Source organism: Bufo bufo, unplaced genomic scaffold, assembly GCF_905171765.1.
Source record: "Bufo bufo unplaced genomic scaffold, aBufBuf1.1, whole genome shotgun sequence".
Taxonomy (NCBI): domain Eukaryota; kingdom Metazoa; phylum Chordata; class Amphibia; order Anura; family Bufonidae; genus Bufo; species Bufo bufo.
The window spans coordinates 5,294-22,597 of record NW_024400379.1 but is presented as its reverse complement, the minus strand read 5'-3'; the positions used below and the strand labels follow the sequence as shown (position 1 = coordinate 22,597).

Genomic DNA, 17,304 nt, shown 5'->3' with positions numbered 1-17,304 from the left:
GTCCAGCCCTAATGCATTCTGAATGGATGCGGATCCGCTCAGAATGCATCAGTCTGGCACCTTTTGCCTCCGCTCAGCAGGCGGACACCTGAACGCAGCTTGCAGCTTTCGGGTGTCCGCCTGGCCGTGCGGAGGCAAACGGATCCGTCCAGACTTACAATGTAAGTCAATGGGGACGGATCCGTTTGACGTTGACACAATATGGCTCAATTTTCAAACTGATCCGTCCCCCATTGATTTTCAATGTAAAGTCAAAACGGATCCGTTTGCATTATCATGGTAATGCAAACGGATCCCTTCTGAACGGATCTAAGCGTTTGCATTATAGGTGCGGATCTGCACCTAACGCAGGTGTGAAAGTAGCCTTGGACAGGAATTAGGAAATTGGCCACTCACTGTAGCTAAGCACCTAGTTCCAGTGCTATGACAGTACTTTGACACACAGACTGGTACCCAACATAACCGCATCAGTGACTGGAGTGTCAGGGAAATAGGAGGTGAGGGAGCACTGTTTTTATGTTGGCTTATGACGACATATCTGAATGAGAAATCAGGTGCGCTTGTAGTGACAACCCAGCCTAAGGGACATCAATAAAGGCAAGAAAAAGGGACCAGACAGCCGAACTTGTACTATTTCGTACAAAGTGAGCAAAAAAAACGCTTTTTGGAACTAACATATTTGCATTTTTTTTGAAGATTTAAACAACAAAAGTGGTACCACGACTTGCACCCAGAGCATTCTATCATGGGCTCTCTACTTTTATAAATGTGGCAAATGCAATATGTTGTGAGTACTACCTTGCTTGTAGGTATTCTCCTCCTTGTTTGTTCCTCATAGGGAAACATGCTAAATTCTCCCCTTTCTAGGCAGGAAATAAGGTGAGGCCGCATTTCATCCTGGATGAATTGTATATTTCTTAAATTGACCCCTTCCAGCAAAGCTAGGCCATTTGCAATTGCAAATACACCACAATCGCTGGCCCCCTTCTGTGTCTGACAACAGGTTGCATTTATTTCTAGTGTTTTGTTTTCACCAGTAAATAATGGTCTGTACAGCTTGATTAGCTGTTCTTTTAGGGTGTCTGAAAAAGAGGTTGTGGCCAAAGAATCATAAATTGTAACATTATCATCAAACTGATGAGACAGCAACCAGTGCATGCCAACATGATGTATCTGAATGACCTGGTGACACTTAGACAATGCTACCTCTGAGTGTGCAAGGACAACAGTGTCCATAAATCCTGACACATCCACATGTTTTTGGGACAGAATGATCTGACTAGCATTAATTATCTGGTCATCCAACCACAGGCCTTTAGATATTACATCTCTATCTTGAAGTGTCAACTTAAACTTATTCACAGTTAGCCAGATTGACTGTGATGTCTCCTCCTCTGACGATATCCTATCTGGCTCATCAGATAATCCAATTCTCTGACAAAGATCCTCTTTGATTTGATCAGCTTTTTTGCCAAACCGTTTCAACTCTGGCTGCTTGGATTTTCCATATCTTCTTTCTGGTAGATCTTTGAATCCTGTCGTATCCATATTTAGGGTGGAATCCAGTAGGATCAATCCATGTGATTTAGGAGTCTTTTCACTTAAATCCACCACCAAATTTTTTAAATGCAAACTAAAGTCTTGCAATGTCTGGTCATCCAAAACAAATGTCAAATCCTCTAGTCGTTTTAAGCTTTTACGACATTCTCTAATGACACCTGTGCGTTTTCTCCTTCGCCGTGGTGGTAACCCTTGCAAAACTTCACCAGAAAAATCAGATGCCAGCTCTGGATATGGCCCAGGAGTTAAGCCAACATTGTGTTTTTTAGGGGTTTGATTGATAACAGTCTTAAAGCACTCGGTGTCAAGTGCAAACAGTGGGTTCCCAGTGTAAGCAGGGTTTAAATTTTCCCACTGAAAAGAGGTTGTCCTGAATACAGCACACATGTGTTTACATGGCAACAAGTATCTTTGCCAGTCCTTACAGCCACAGTCTGGCAACTCTCCAGAAAGGTCAAGACTGTAAGATAAATTGCTATCCGATTCACTTTGAACTTTGAATATCCCATGTTGCTCATCCCTTTGTAGAATGTGAGTCTCATCCAAGCTACTAAAGTAGCGCTGCATGACATGTGATAACATCTCTCGCGGGCGGTTTTTGAGGAAGTTTGGAACATTGACTGCATATTTTCGGTAGTGCTCACAACTGCGTAGGTTCTTTTCCATATACCTATAACAGAAATCAGTAAGTCAATTATAACAATATGCTTTCTCATATAAAAATCTCTAACTATATTAAAATACTATATTAACATTGTATGCTATACATGTTAAACTGCTTAAGTAAAATAATTCAATATAATAAATGTACAGAAAAACCTGTAACGTGGAGTAACTGTAAACATACCACAGGGTGTCCGAACAAAGTAGCCCACCTCCAATATTTTCAAATCAAACTGCCCAATAGTAAATCTTAGGCGTTTGTACAGTGTCATGAGCAAAAATAGCTGGTCATTTTTTTCAGATCTGTGAATACTGCAGTTTAACAGGATATCATTGAACAGTTTTACAACCACCTCATCTATGGGGAAATGTAAACCAGAGTGTCCACTAACCATTCACATCCCCTGGATGAAGTCATTCATCTTATGATACAATCACTGGAGCAGGGTTCCTTTTTACTGGCCCACCCTGTATAATCTATTGATTTGACAACAAATTTAAATTTCTATTAGTAATTTTTTTGCATGGGAATTTATGGCATAACCACAATGTGTGCCATTATTTTGATGGTTATGGATCCACCTTTGTGACCCACACGCTGCAGTGTGCACATCTACAGATATGACAAATGTCAAAGTTTGAGCAAACTTTTAATTCTACATAGATTTCCTATTTAAAATTAATCTCTATATACATATATATTGTGAAAACTCAATCTTACTTTTTGAAGGTATCTGGAAAGAATCCGTGGTGAAGAACACTGATCATGTCGCTTAACAAGCAGTTTCTGTAGCCATCCAAATAGGAATACTTCAAGGTCTCATGTTGCCGCTCCAAACCGTTATTCGTATTAACACCAATCACTTGGGTACTTTTTCTATACACGTGAGCCCATTTCTTAGAAAAGATTAAAGAAATAATCCAAATAAATAGTACACATATTGTGGTTAATTTATTACCAGATATACACCACTTGTGTCTTATATCTGGTGTGGATTCTGTCACACCATAGTATGGCAGAATCTGAATTCCCTGCTCAGGCCGGGTCTTAAGAAAAAAATAAATAAATAAAAATGGTTTGGGTGGTGATGGCCGGCAGGTATCTCATGCCATTCACGCCTTCGGTGTGGAAAATGGTCTAAATGTAAGACTGCAAGGGAGCTGGCTCACATTTAGTTTGGAGCTGGATACACCAAAGTTATGTAGAGGCCTTCACCTATACATACCTTTGGAGGATCCACCGGCCACTATAGGGCTCATCAAGGCCAAATACATTTACACGGTTATCTTTAACTTGACTTATGACTATAAAATAAAAATATAAAATAAATGTTATACAGTACCAAAAATGATTCAAAAAAGTTTATACTTATGAACAGTATTGAGCAAATAGAAGTTAAGTGGAAATCAAGCTGAAGATTAGGCAAAATGCGATCTGCAATAAATCTGAATTTTTAAGAGATTAGTTTTATTCCTAAAACGGCAACTACATGGGAAAGTAAGAAGCCTGGGAGCTCAAGATCGCCCATACTGCACTGCAGATAGCCAATCAGCAGCTAGCCAGTTCCTGTGAGATCACAGCCATTTTAAAAGCCTCATCCCATGCGGTACCATTTCACTGTGAGCTGAGCTTGGGGAGAGATGTGACAAGCGCCAGGGAGAGTGTTCAAGAAGCCTTTAATTGTGGAACACTGGAAAGGGAGTGCAGGGACAGTGCAGAGACCAATCTGAAGCTGGTAGGATCCATAAGAGAGCAGTTTGCATTAATCCCTGTGCACAGAGCTATGTCATTGAACACTGTCCACCTTGTTTAATAGGATAAGCAATTTCATTACTTATTGCATCAGAAATTGGGGTGAATAGGCTGTCTACTTGTTTATTGTAGTGTACACTGACACAGAATAAATTAAATTATTAAGTTATTGTTACCATACAGAATGTCCAGAGGTGGCAGGTACCTCCAAAGGAACAGGTAGTGCCAGAATTATCACTCACAGCCCTCTCTGGGCACCTGACACCCTGGAAAAAAAGTCTAGTGTAACAATAGGTCTTCGATTTTTCTTACCATTAATCAGCCAGCACACGGCGCACTATGAACAGTATAGGCAGAACACAATGTAGGCAGCTATTATAGCTAAATGATAAGGGACATGGAAGATACACTATACTGGACTGTAGTATTCAGGTTATATTGCCATGTTGGCACTTGGTGATAAAAAAAATAAAAAAATGGGTTTTGGGTTACAGCTTGGGCACTCTGTCTCTAAAAGGTTCACCATCACTGGACTAGAGCGACTGCTGAATGTCAGTAGTAGCTCTAGTCCAGTGATGTTTTGACCAACAATCCTGCCATCCTGAAATGGGTCACACAGTTAAACATCTCAGCTGACATCCAGGAATTGGTGGGTTCCTATGACCCCACACTTAGTTTGCATGTCCCTAAAACCAGCTCCATGCCCTCAACCAGGAGTTGTATAAAGAAATAGGTGGTTTATCTGCACAAATGAAAGTAGAGGAACAGGAGGAGCATGAGAAAGACCAGGCTGATGACCCCCAACACACTGTGGCGGTATACAGTGGAGGCCGGGAGTCCCTCAGTTTTCCCTTGTGGTAATGTCCAGACACATTGAGTTTGACAGAGGGATAACTACTGACTCTGCACGATGTTCAACCCTTGCTTTTGTGCCAAAATGTGACTTTTTACACCTGAGAGGGATGATAAACTCAAGTACTGTGCAGAAATCCTATGGAGTCATTTGGTAGCCGTCTACTGTATCTGCACCATCGCCCATCCTCATGAATGTCTGACTGGGGGCCCTTTATGATTATGTTCAACTGCCATGACTGCTGGGGGGAGTGGGGGGGGGGGGGGGGGAAATCAGCAGCAACTTAAGTCTTCAGTCTAATCAGCTCTTTTGACACATCATAGTGATGCATCATCCAATTTTGTAAGTCTTTGTTCATCCCTTATAAGTATAAAAAAAAAATAAACTTTTCAATGTTCAATTACATAAAACTGGGAATAAAATTAAGACTTGCAATGGTCTTTAGCACGGAAAAAAATAAAAAATTACCTTGATGTCTGGTAACCACTTATGTGAAAGCCAAGCTCTTAATGTTTTCGATTGTTTCCAAATGTTACTGCTGGTTAGGACCTTTAACGCTAGCTCATGATCTTCCATTTTTGTTGTAAGGGCAACATTCCGCAGTAAGGCAAGAATTTCCTTCTTATGGGCACGGACACCATGGTCCTTTTTGTTTAACCATTCGGTCCATGCCTTTTCTCGATGGAAGTCACATAGTTTAATATCAGCATCTAAAAAAGGAACAGAAACAATATTATAACTTCTACATTTAAATTTCTATACAGAATCACTCATTTTTTTGCCTTTCCCTCTAATGTGCTTTTCTCTCTCTCGTACAATTTTCCTAATTAACATGTTCTGGATTGCAATATGTTGAATTGATTTGTGGGGCATATGTGTTCCCTATTATCCTGTATCTACTACAGATATTTTGTACACCATGTGTTGGATACCTGACATGATTGTAATTATCACCCTCCCTTTGTATTGTTTTGCCACACAGTTTGATAAAGGCCAAAGTGGCCGAAATTTCACATCACGACGCCGCATTTTCTAATAAATGAAAAATTCTTTGACGCATACGCACAGTGCTAGTGCTGGAGTTTTCAATTTATATACAGAACACCTTCCATAACAAAGACAACATTAAGTATAGTTATCTTGAACTTAAATTTTAAAATAGCTAAATAAGTTTACCTGGAAACACTTGCTCAATAGCGTTAATTTCTTCGAGGCAGAAATCTACCATAAAACATGATGGGGCCCAGGCTGTATTCCAACCTGCGATAATTTTTAATGACTCCACAATGTCCTCAGTTCGTTCTTGCTGGAGAACAAATGCCCCTACCACTGCATAGCACACATTTGTGCGCACACAAAGGAAATACAGTGGTAACGCATATCTGGTTGTTCTGTATGTGGCATCCAGTAATGTCATTTCATTACCATACTGAACAAGTATTTTTTTTTGCCATTCAGACTGGTAGCAAAATAAAAAATTTTGCTCTGCTTTTGGCTCTTCAGAAACTGTATGAGGCCTGCTAAACATACTGTAAGAAGGATTTTCGTGTTGCCATTCCTCTATAAGCTGCAGTAGCTTCCCTTGATCAAATAATGAGCTATGTCCATCATGCCTTGATCGTGAAATTATATTGGCAATGTCTTTTATAGTGGGATAATATCTCCGTCTTGTGTCTTCTGGAACCTCAACATTCAGAAATAAATCTTTTTTAACAAAGTGTTCCACCAATCTTTTCAGCTCACTTTTTTTTCTGATACCAGTGCGGTAAAATTCTTGAATTTTATTTCGAACTCTAGGATCAATTTTCTCACGCAAATGTGCTACCTAAAAAATTAAAATATAAAATATATCAATACACATACACACAATTGGTCGTCATTGTTCAGCAAAATTTTTAATTTTAAATCTACCAATAAGCAATAGGGAATGATAGCTATATTATTCTTAAGCTACCCATTTTGGAGCCTATTCCATACAACTAACCGGCATGACTGATCAATTTTGCAGATGTTTTTAGTTCATGCAAGGTATTTTTTTTCTTCAGACACCCAATGACTACAATGGTGAAATAATCATGGACAGTGATTAATAGATTTATGAACAGGGAGCTATAGTCTTAATTAGGGGTGGGCGATATGGCCTAAAATCTATATTGCGATATAATTTAAAGCATGTGTGATATGTGATATATTGTTTTCTATATGGGGGGGTTTAGACTTATTTATTTTTTTCTTTTTATTTAATAACTATTAGCCTCCTTAAGGGCTAGAACCCTTGTCCTATTCACCCTGGTAGAGCTCTATTAGGGTGAATAGGACTTCACACTCTCCCTTCTGCCCTGTGCATAGTACACACAGCAGCAGGGAGATTACCATGGCAGCCAGGGCTTCAGTAGAGTCTGATAGAGCTCTATCAGGGTGACTAGGACTTCACACTCTCCCTGCTGCCCGTGCATAGTACACACAGCAGCAGGGAGCTGACTATGGCAGCCAGCGCTTCAATAGTGTCTGATAGAGATCTATCAGGGTGAATAGGACTTCACACTCTCCCTTCTGCCCTGTGCATAGTACACACAGCAGCAGGGAGATTACCATGGCAGACAGCCTCCGATCTGCCCCCCCCCCAGCCTCTGATGTGCTTCCCCCCCCCCAGCCTCTGATCCGCCCCCTTTGGTAACTCAAACCCACCCCCCTCCCTCCCCAGTATTAATCATTGGTGGCAGTGGCCACAGGGTCCCCCTCCCCCCCCCCCCCCCATCATTGGTGGCAGTGGGCAGTTCCGATCGGAGTCCCAGCAGTGTAATGCTGGGGCTCCGATCGGTTACCATGGTAGCCAGGACGCTACTGAAGTCCTGGCGGCTATGGTATGTTAGTGAGCAGCATTATACTCACGTGCGCTGTGGCCGCCGGGCGCTCCTTCTCATAGGTCTGTGCGGCGCATTGCTAATGCTATAAGCATTAGCAATGCGCCGCACAGACAGAAGGAGCGACCAGCGGCCACAGCGCACGTGAGTATAATGCTGCTCACTAACATACCATCGCAGCCAGGACTTCAGTAGCGTGACTCCTGGCTGCCATGGTAACCGATCGGAGCCCCAGCATTACACTGCTGGGACTCCGATCGGAACTGCCCACTGCCACTAATGATGGGGGGGAAGGATGGGGACCCTGTGGGATATGGCCGCACATTCATTGGTGGAGCAGTGGCCACAGTCCCTCTCCTCCTCCTACTCTGTCCTCATTGGTGTTCAGCGGCAGCCGCGCACAGTGGGGAGGGAGGGACTCTCTCCTTCTCCCTCCACTGTGCCGGCCGGCTCATCAGGAGAAAATGGTGCGCGCAGAGAGCGCGATCATATCGCAGTCTGGCGAAAATCCATATCGTGGCCCAAATTTATATCGCATATCGCCCACCCCTAGTCTTAATTTACATCACAATTCCTTTACAACATAGAAAAATGTATACTCATGTAGCGGCATTACAACCCTCACACTACCAGGCAGCACAATTGCATGTGGTGTTGAAAAAGGAGACTTTTGTATAACTTACCAGTAAAGTCTCTTTCTCGCTCTTCCTTGGGGGACACAGGAAACCATGGGTATAGCTCTGCTCTCTAGGAGGCGTGACACTAAGTGAAAGCTGTAAGCCCCTCCTCCATCAGCTATACCCCTCAGCCTGGAGAAGAGACTGCCAGTTGCGTGTCCAAGTAGTGAAAGATAACCACCAACCGGAAAAAGAACTGTCGAGCCCCAACGGGGGCAACCAAGCCGGAACCACAACTGTAACCCAAATGAAGGGCGGGTGCTGTGTCCCCCAAGGAAGAGCGAGAAAGAGACTTTACTGGTAAGTAATACAAAAGTCTCCTTTTCTCGCCCATATTCCTTGGGGGACACAGGAAACCATGGGACGTTCCAGAGCAGTCCCAGAAGGGAGGGACCAGAACAAACTAGACCAACACCAGAGGCATCAATCAACTGCCGCCTGCAACACCAGACGGCCTAAAGCAGCGTCAGCCGACGCATGAGTATGCACCCTGTAGAACTTGGTGAAGGTGTGCAAGGAGGACCAAGTGGCCGCCTTGCAAATCTGCTCCGTAGAAGCCCGATTCCTCTGAGCCCAGGAAGCCCCGACCGCTCTAGTGGAGTGAGCGGTAACACCAAGGGGCGGAACCTTGCCCTTGGCGAGATAAGCCTCAGTAACAGCCATCTTGACAAAACGGGCAATAGCAACTTTGGATGCCGCCATCCCTCTGCGCGACCCTTCCGGGACCACAAAGAGCGAGTCAGTATGCCTGAAAGAGCTGGTTACTTCCAGGTAAATCTTGAGCGCCCTGACAACATCCAGGCGATGAAGCTTCCTCTCCCGCGGGTGGGAAGGGGAAGGACACAAAGAGGGGAGAACGATGTCCTCGTTCAGATGAAAGGCGGAGACCACCTTAGGAAGGAAGGAAGGGACCGGACGAAGAACCACCTTGTCCTGGTGGAACACTAGGAAAGGTTCCAGACAGGAGAGTGCAGCCAATTCGGACACCCTCCGAAGAGAGGTGACGGCTACAAGAAAAATAACCTTGCAGGACAGAAGTCGCAAGGAAACCGTCCGCAGAGGCTCGAAAGGAGAAGCCTGGAGCGCTGAGAGAACCAGGTTCAGGTCCCAGGGCGGTACGGGGGAACCGCGTGAGCCACGCCCTGAAGGAAGGTCTTGACAGGACCAAGGGGGGCCAGTGGGCGCTGAAACAAAATGGACAGCGCAGACACCTGACCCTTCAAAGAACTAAGGCCCAGCCCTTGGGCCAGTCCGCTCTGCAGGAAGGACAAAACGGTGGGGAGAGAAAAGCGGAGCGGAGGAATCCCCAGATCGGCACAGAACCCCAAAAAGGTCCTCCAGGTCCTATAATAGATCCTAGAAGAGGACGGCTTACGGGCGGGGATCATGGTGCGGACGACGTCCGCAGAAAAAACCCCTACGCGTCAGGACGGTGGTCTCAACAACCACGCCGTCAAACGTAGGGACCCTAAACGCGGGTGGAAGATCGGTCCCTGAGAGAGAAGATCTTCCCTGGCGGGCAGCGGCCAGGGCGCGTCTGCCAGGAGCAGCATGAGGTCGGCATACCAAGACCGGCGGGGCCAGTCCGGAGCGACCAGAATCACCGAGACGCCTTCCGCCGCTATCTTCCGAAGGACCTTGGGCAGGAGAGGGATGGGAGGGAATATGTATGGGCGCGCGAAGCCTCGCCAAGGAAGAACGAGGGCGTCGGCCCCGCAAGCTCCCGGATCCCTGGCCCTGGACAGATAGGCGGGGACCTTGTGATTGAATTTTGAGGCCATGAGGTCCACGTCCGGTATGCCCCAACGAAGGCAAATGGCCTCGAATACCTCCGGGTGAAGAGACCCCTCGCCGGGGTCGACGGTGGTGCGACTGAGGAAGTCCGCCGCCCAATTGTCCACCCCTGGAATAAAAATTGCAGATAGGGCCGGGACGTGGGCTTCCGCCCAACGGAGAATGCTGGTGACCTCCCGCAGCGCTGCGAGTGCCCCCCTGGTGGTTTATGTACGCCACAGCCGTGGCGTTGTCCAATTGTACACGAACAGGATGACCCTTCAGCAGATGAGTCCAGTGTCGTAGAGACAGAAGGGCCGCTCTCAGCTCCAGGACATTGATCGAGAGTTTGGACTCCGATGGAGACCAAATGCCCTGGACGGATCGGGGAGGAAACACGCCTCCCCAGCCCAAGAGACTGGCATCGGTTGTAACCACCAACCAGTTGAGTGGCAGAAAGGACCTGCCCAGAAGAGGGGACTGTAACCACCAGCGGAGAGATGACCGCACCGGAGGCGATAGACGGAAGGGATGATCCAGAGACTCCGGCGATTTGTCCCAGGAGGAGATGATCGCCCGTTGGAGAGGGCGGGAGTGAAACTGCGCAAATGGGATCGCCTCGAAGCAGGCAACCATCTGCCCCAAGACCCGCATGCAGAAGCGGAAGGACGGTCGAGAAGGAGACCCCGAACCGCTCCACGGAGGGTCAGACGTTTTTCCGAGGGAAGACGTACCTCCGCCGCTCCTGTGTCTAAAAGCATTCCCAGGAAGACTAGCTGTCTGGAGGGGGGAAGGGAGGACTTGGGGAAGTTGATGACCCAACCGAACCTCGCCAGAGTCTCTAGAGTGAGATCCACGCTGGCAACCGCTTGAGAAAGGGACGGAGCCTTGATGAGGATATCGTCCAAGTACGGTAGCAGAAAAACACCCCTGGAACGAAGTAAGGCCAAAACCGGGGACAGGTCCTTGGTGAACACCCGGGGGGCAGTTGCCAGCCCAAAGGGAAGGGCGACAAACTGGAAGTGGAGGTCCCCCACGGCGAATCGGAGGAAGCGATGGTGACACCGGGCTACCGGAACATGGAGGTAGGCATCCTGTATATCGATGGAAGACATGAAATCTCCCTGCTCCAGGGAAGCCACCGCGGAACGGAGGGACTCCATCCGAAAGCGTCGAAGGAGGAGAAGACGGTTGAGCTTTTTGAGGTCCAAAATGGGCCGCACCGAACCTCCCTTCTTGGGAACTACAAAGAGGTTCGAGTAGAACCCTTGGAACCTTTCCTCTAGAGGAACGGGGGTAATCACCCCCCTGTCCAGTAATGCTTGAACGGCCGCGAGAACGCAGCCGCGCTTTTCGGGTCCCGCGGCGGGCGGGAGCGAAAGAACCGATCTGGAGGGAAGGATGCAAATTCGATTTTGTATCCGGAGGACACAATTTCGAGGGCCCAGGCGTCGGAGACGTGAGCCATCCAGACGTCCCTGAAAAGGAGGAGCCGGCCCCCCACCCGGGTGGGTGGGGGCGCGCCTTCAGGCAGAGGACTGCTTTGCTGCGGGTGTGCGGGCAGCCTGCGGCTTGCGCCAGGAGGGCTGGGCCCGAAAAAAAGGCTTCCTACGCTTGTCCTGGGGAGGAGCCGAAGCGGCAGCTGTGGTGGGAGCCCCAGAGGCCCTGCGGGAGGACCGAAAACGAGACGCACCAGGGCGTCCGCGGGGGGCGCCCCTTGCTTGGGGTTGAGGAAGATGGGTGCTTTTACCACCCGTGGCCTCCGAAATAAGTTCGTCTAGGCGGACCCCGAAAAGGCGGGAACCCGCAAACGGTAGCCCCGCCAAGGAACGTTTGGAGGCAGCGTCCGCTTTCCAAACCTTCAGCCAGAGCTCCCTCCTGACGGAAACTGCCAGGGCGGAGGAGCGTGCAATAAGGGCTCCCGCATCAAGGGAGGCCTCACAAACAAAATTCCCGGCCCGAATAATAAGCTGGGCCAAGGAACGTAGGTCCTGGATGGGGATGTCCGAGTCCAACTCCTGTTCCAGCTGCGCACCCCAAGCAGAGGCAAAAACCGGTCTGAGAGCAGAACCGGAGGCAGCAAAAATGCCCTTGGAAAGGGTCTCCATGCGACGGTCCTCCGCTGACTGAAGAGAGGACCCGTCGGGAACAGGGATGGCCGTGTTCTTTGACAGCCGGGCCACAGGGGGGTCCACCTTGGGTGGGGAAGACCATGTGGCCATGACATCGGCTGGAAAGGGATCGCAAATGTCCAGCTTCTTGGGGCTGACAAAACGGGCGTCCGGGTGAGCCCAAGCCTTAGACACTACAGAGGAGAAATCAGAGTGGATTGGAAAGACTTTTGAGGCCTGCCTGGGTCTGATAAAGGAGACGCTAGCTGCGTCAGAGCTAGGGGGATCATCCTGCACCTTAAAGGTGTCACGAATATCAGAGATGAGCTGACCCATCGCTGAGGCTAGCTTGGACGGCAGGGCCGAGTCCATTTCCAAATCTGAAACCGCCAATTCACCTTCAGAGAGCGAATCCTTTGGAGAGGAGAGGCTCGTCTGGGTGCGCACGCGTGGCGGGGAGAGTGAGGCCTCAGAGGAGGAGGCTCGCTCTACTCTAAAACGCTTCTGAGAGTGCCTAGCTCGGGAGGGGTCACTAAGAGAGAGTGAACCCGCTGCAGCGGCAGAAGCAGTGGACCCGGAGGGCGCGACAGTCAGAGAGGCGTCCTGCGGGGTAGGTGGCCTGTCTATTAGGCGGCCCACGACATGAGTGAGGCTTTCCACGGCCTGGGACAGGGATCTAGCCCAGTCAGGCGGGTCAGAGGAAGCAGGGAGCGACACAGCGGGCGACTGAGGCTGCGGTGGAGCTCGGCATGCAGTACAGTGCGGATCAGACTGCCCCCGGGGAAAGGGTTCCCTACAAGCAGTACAGGCATGGTACCAAGGCTTGGCGGCTGCAGAAGGGTCTGACATGGTGGAAAAAAGGATGTTGCACTTAAGTGGGAGACCCCAAGAAAAGTGGTGGCACGGAGGGGGTTAACAGTCCTACCAGACCCGGATGATGCAAGTGGCAGCGGTAAGGGAAACAGACTGAGGAGGCTGTGGAGGAGAGGCAGCAGCACGGAGATGAATGGCTTCAGGATCGCACGGCAGAGAGGATTCCACACAGCACTGAGAAGTGGAGCCCGATGAAACCGGAAGTAGTGGAGCGCATGTAGGAAGCTCCGCCCCCCCTCTGCCGCGCTGAAGAAGAAGCAGAGCCGCGCGCGCGGCAAAATGATTTTAACCCCCAAGGATGATGAAGTGCCGGCCTGAAATGGCGCCGTTCAAGTAAGCGGCCCCCGCCGCGCCTGGATGTGGCAGACGGCTTGCTTTTTTCCTGCAGCCATCCCCTGAAGGCAGCGTCCCTGCCAAGGACTTGCCCAGATAAACTCCCCTGCCCGGTAACGGTCCCGATGGGGGGGGGGGGGGGGGGTGGGCGCACGATGTAGCAGTGGCCATGTAGCAGTGGCCAAGGGGGATGTAGCAGTGGCCATGGGAGCCCAGGAGGCCTGTAGCAGCGGTGGGAGGGAGGAAGGGGAGGCTGGAGCAGCCACTCACCATACGCTGTCTTCGCCCTCAGTCCATCCAGCGGGGGTCGCCCCTTCAGCTCCTGGCACCGCAGTGGCAGGAAGCCGGGGGAGGGACTTGGCGTGCGGACGACCCTGAGCTGGCGGGACGCAGGGGAGCGAGGCTGCCCTGGTCCACCTTGTCTTCTGTGGGGGAGGCGGCAGTGCGGAATTACCGGCACTGGCGCAACTCAACCCCGGGAGAAACAGAGGGGTCTAATGCGCCTCTGTTGTCCCTGTAGGTAGAAAAAAATCGAATTAAAAACAACAAATAACGCAAAAATAAAAAATCATAGGAAAACAACCCTGCATAAGCAGGGGGTGTCTTGCCTCCTTGGACACTAAGCAAAAACTAGCAGTCTCTTCTCCAGGCTGAAGGGTATAGCTGATGGAGGAGGGGCTTACAGCTTTCACTTAGTGTCACGCCTCCTAGAGAGCAGAGCTATACCCATGGTTTCCTGTGTCCCCCAAGGAATATGGGCGAGAAATTCATATAAATACATAGAAGAGTGAGCGGGGCAGCACTACGCCATGCGCACTAACAAGCTTCAGTCCCTTGCGACCACTGGTAACCACGAAGTACGGTGGTGCTCAGCCAAATGAAGAACCAGTTATAATGTATTCGAAGGAAGAAAAAGATGAAAGCGGCACTCACCACTGTATATCTTCGATTTATTGGATCACAAAATCGAAAACATGTGAGATAGAGCATTGTTTCCCAACCAGTGTGCCTCCAGCTGTTGCAAAACTACAACTCCCAGCATGCCTGCACTGCCAAAGGCTGTCTGGGCATGCTGGGAGTTGTAGTTTTTGCAACAGCTGCAGGCACGCTGGTTGGGAAACAGAGAGGACACGGGGCAGACCCCTTCAGCATGAGGCACGCCGAGTAGCTACTCGGCGTGCCTCATGCTGGAGGGCGTCCACCCGATGTCCTCTATTTCACATGTTTTCGATTTTGTGATCCAATAAATCGAAGAAATACAGCAGATGTTGAGTGCCGCTTTCATCTTTCTTCATTCAAATATGTTGAAAATTCATATACTTAATCACCGAAAAATAAAAAGAATTTAAATCAACCTCTCCAGAAGTGATGTGATTGGTGTGGTCAGACAACTTTGGGAATAAACCATGTAGATATTAATTCCTTTGGCGTCCTCCTTCTGAATGTAATTTTTAAGTTTCGTTGATGCACTTCTCTTTAGCCACTCAGTGTTTTTATTTATCTATAATAAGAACACAGAGCGATGTTAAGCAAAATAAAAAAAAGGGGGGGGGGGGGGGAAAAAACCCAACAAACAGTAGATTATCTGTCCAATCCTACAGATTAATGACATTGGAAGAGATTCCATTTAAATACACAAAGCTTTGTTAGGATAAATTTTTTGTCAGATAAGATTGTAATTCACACACATTGTTCACAATGTGTTGGTGCACTCTAAAGTGTCTATGCACCTTTGCAGATATGCATTTCAAGGCTCTTATGAATGTTTCCTATTAGAGCAAAGGTACAGTCACATAATTCATATAAAATTAGCCATTTTTTTGTACACCAAACTTGTTCAGATGAAAATTGAATAGGAAACAGTCAGTTCATGGTGCCTTAACAAAGGCCATCATGATAAACTGACATGGTTCCATTATACATAACCTTGATATGCAGCTTCATTTGTCACAATTGTATTTCAGTTTTTTGAAAGTCTGTTGCCATCGATCCCAGAGCATGTGTTTTTTTCTAAATCACTCAGATCTCTATGACCGCTCAAGTTCAAGATGTTTTGCGGGTGACCAGTCTGGTGCACTTCTATTCCACAAATACACCTTATAATTCCGACCTTACAGAATCCTGTTTGCCATTATGGCATGGGAAACAGCAAATATGTTTTTCATCACAAACATTGTATAGACAAGAATACATTAACTTATCTTGTATTATAAAGTATATTAAACAAGAAACTGTCCATACCTGAAAATCTGGAAATGTGAGTAAGTGGTACACATAAATTTTGGCTGGACAGTCCATTTTTTTTGTAATTTGATACAGTTTCCTGGTTCTGATAAAATTGTGGTCTTCCATCTTTTATGTTTGGGTAAAAAAAAAAAAAAAAATTACAGTTATAGGTTTGAAACCGTTTCATTCATAGGGTGCCTTCATACAGTGTATTACCAATGCATATATACGTTGGTGGAATCGCAGCCTGGCTGTTAGCATAATAACAGGGGACTACTGAGTCACAGATCTGTAGGACAGGGCAAGTTTATGCCATCATGACAAGGGTCAGGGTGGGATCCCATATGCATATTAGCAAGTCATGCTGTGTGAAGACACCCATAGGGCAGCTCCAGTGAAGTAGCCGCTGTGTGTGAAGACAAAGTTAAAGACTATAGGAGACAGTTATGCAAGCAATAAAATTGACCATGGATTAACTGAGAAGGCTATAACCACAACTAACTATTTCTGCATGTTTAAATTATAGAGCAAGAGGTACCACTTCTAAAAAAGTTATCAAAAGCAGTAATTATAGCATTTATTTTACCATATTAACCAACATCTAAGCAGCCTGTTAAAATACAAAGATTTTTACCTTTTCAATGTCCCCAAACGGTCTTCATTTTACATGTGGACCCACATGTGGATGCAAATAGTAGAACTATAAAGTGTAGAGTAGCACCACCGGACCTCACGACCACACCAGAATGCATCAGCCCGAACCACGACCACAGATCCTCAGCAGTCCAATGAACAGCAAGCAACCAGAGGCATCGGCAGCATTTCCAGTGTTTTTTTTATGGACCAGCTTCACAGAAAAAAAAAAAAAAAAAAGACACTGCAACATTTTGGCTAATTTCTTAGCATAAAAAGTTGTTCTTGGTGCGTAGAAAAATATAGCAACATATTGGTTAAGAACGTTTCTACTAAGGCCTCTTTCACACTTGCGTTGTCCGGATCCGTCGTGTACTCCATTTGCCGGAATTACACACCGGATCCGGAAAACCGCAAGTGAACTGAAAGCATTTGAAGACGGACCCGTCTTCAAAATGCGTTCAGTGTTACTATGGCACCCAGGACGCTATTAAAGTCCTGGTTGCCATAGTAGTAGTGGGGAGGCGGGGGAGCAGCATACTTACCGTCCGTGCGGCGCCCGGGCGCTCCAGAATGACGTCAGAGCGCCCCATGCGCATGGATGACGTGTCCAATGTGATCACATGATCCATGCGCTTGGGGCGCCCTGACGTCACTCTGGAGCACCCCGGGAGCCGCACCGGACGGTAAGTATACTGCTCCCCCGCTCCACTTTACCATGGCAAACAGGAAGTTAGCGTCCCGAAAGCCATGGTAACCATTCAGAAAAAGCTAAACGTCGGATCCGGCAATGCGCTGAAACAACCTTTAGCTTTAGGGCCGGATCAATGCCTTTCAATGGGCATTAATTCCGGATCCGGCCTTGCGCCAAGTGGTTCAGGATTTTTGGCCGGAGCAAAAAGCGCAGCATGCTGCGGTATTTTCTCCGGCCAAAAAACGTTCCGTTCCGGAACTGAAGACATCCTGATGCATCCTGAACGGATTT

General features: G+C 47.7%; 1 protein-coding gene and 1 long non-coding RNA gene across 2 annotated transcripts; both read right to left on the bottom strand.

Annotated features, from left to right (window-relative positions):
• Positions 1-313: 313 nt before the first annotated feature.
• Positions 314-14,858, bottom strand: LOC120984148. The gene is made up of 5 exons (XM_040413293.1): positions 14,816-14,858; positions 6,006-6,654; positions 5,298-5,539; positions 2,945-3,120; positions 314-2,230 (listed from the first exon to the last, which is right to left on the bottom strand). The coding sequence occupies exons 2-5, from the start codon at positions 6,355-6,357 to the stop codon at positions 631-633; spliced, it is 2,370 nt and encodes a 789-aa protein (XP_040269227.1). The 5' UTR covers positions 6,358-6,654; positions 14,816-14,858; the 3' UTR covers positions 314-630.
• A 206-nt stretch (positions 14,859-15,064) lies between these two features.
• On the bottom strand, positions 15,065-16,500 carry LOC120984147. Its single transcript, XR_005775237.1, has 3 exons — positions 16,321-16,500; positions 15,702-15,812; positions 15,065-15,581 (listed from the first exon to the last, which is right to left on the bottom strand). It is a non-coding gene; the product is annotated as an uncharacterized LOC120984147 (long non-coding RNA).
• Between the last annotated feature and the right edge of the window lie 804 nt (positions 16,501-17,304).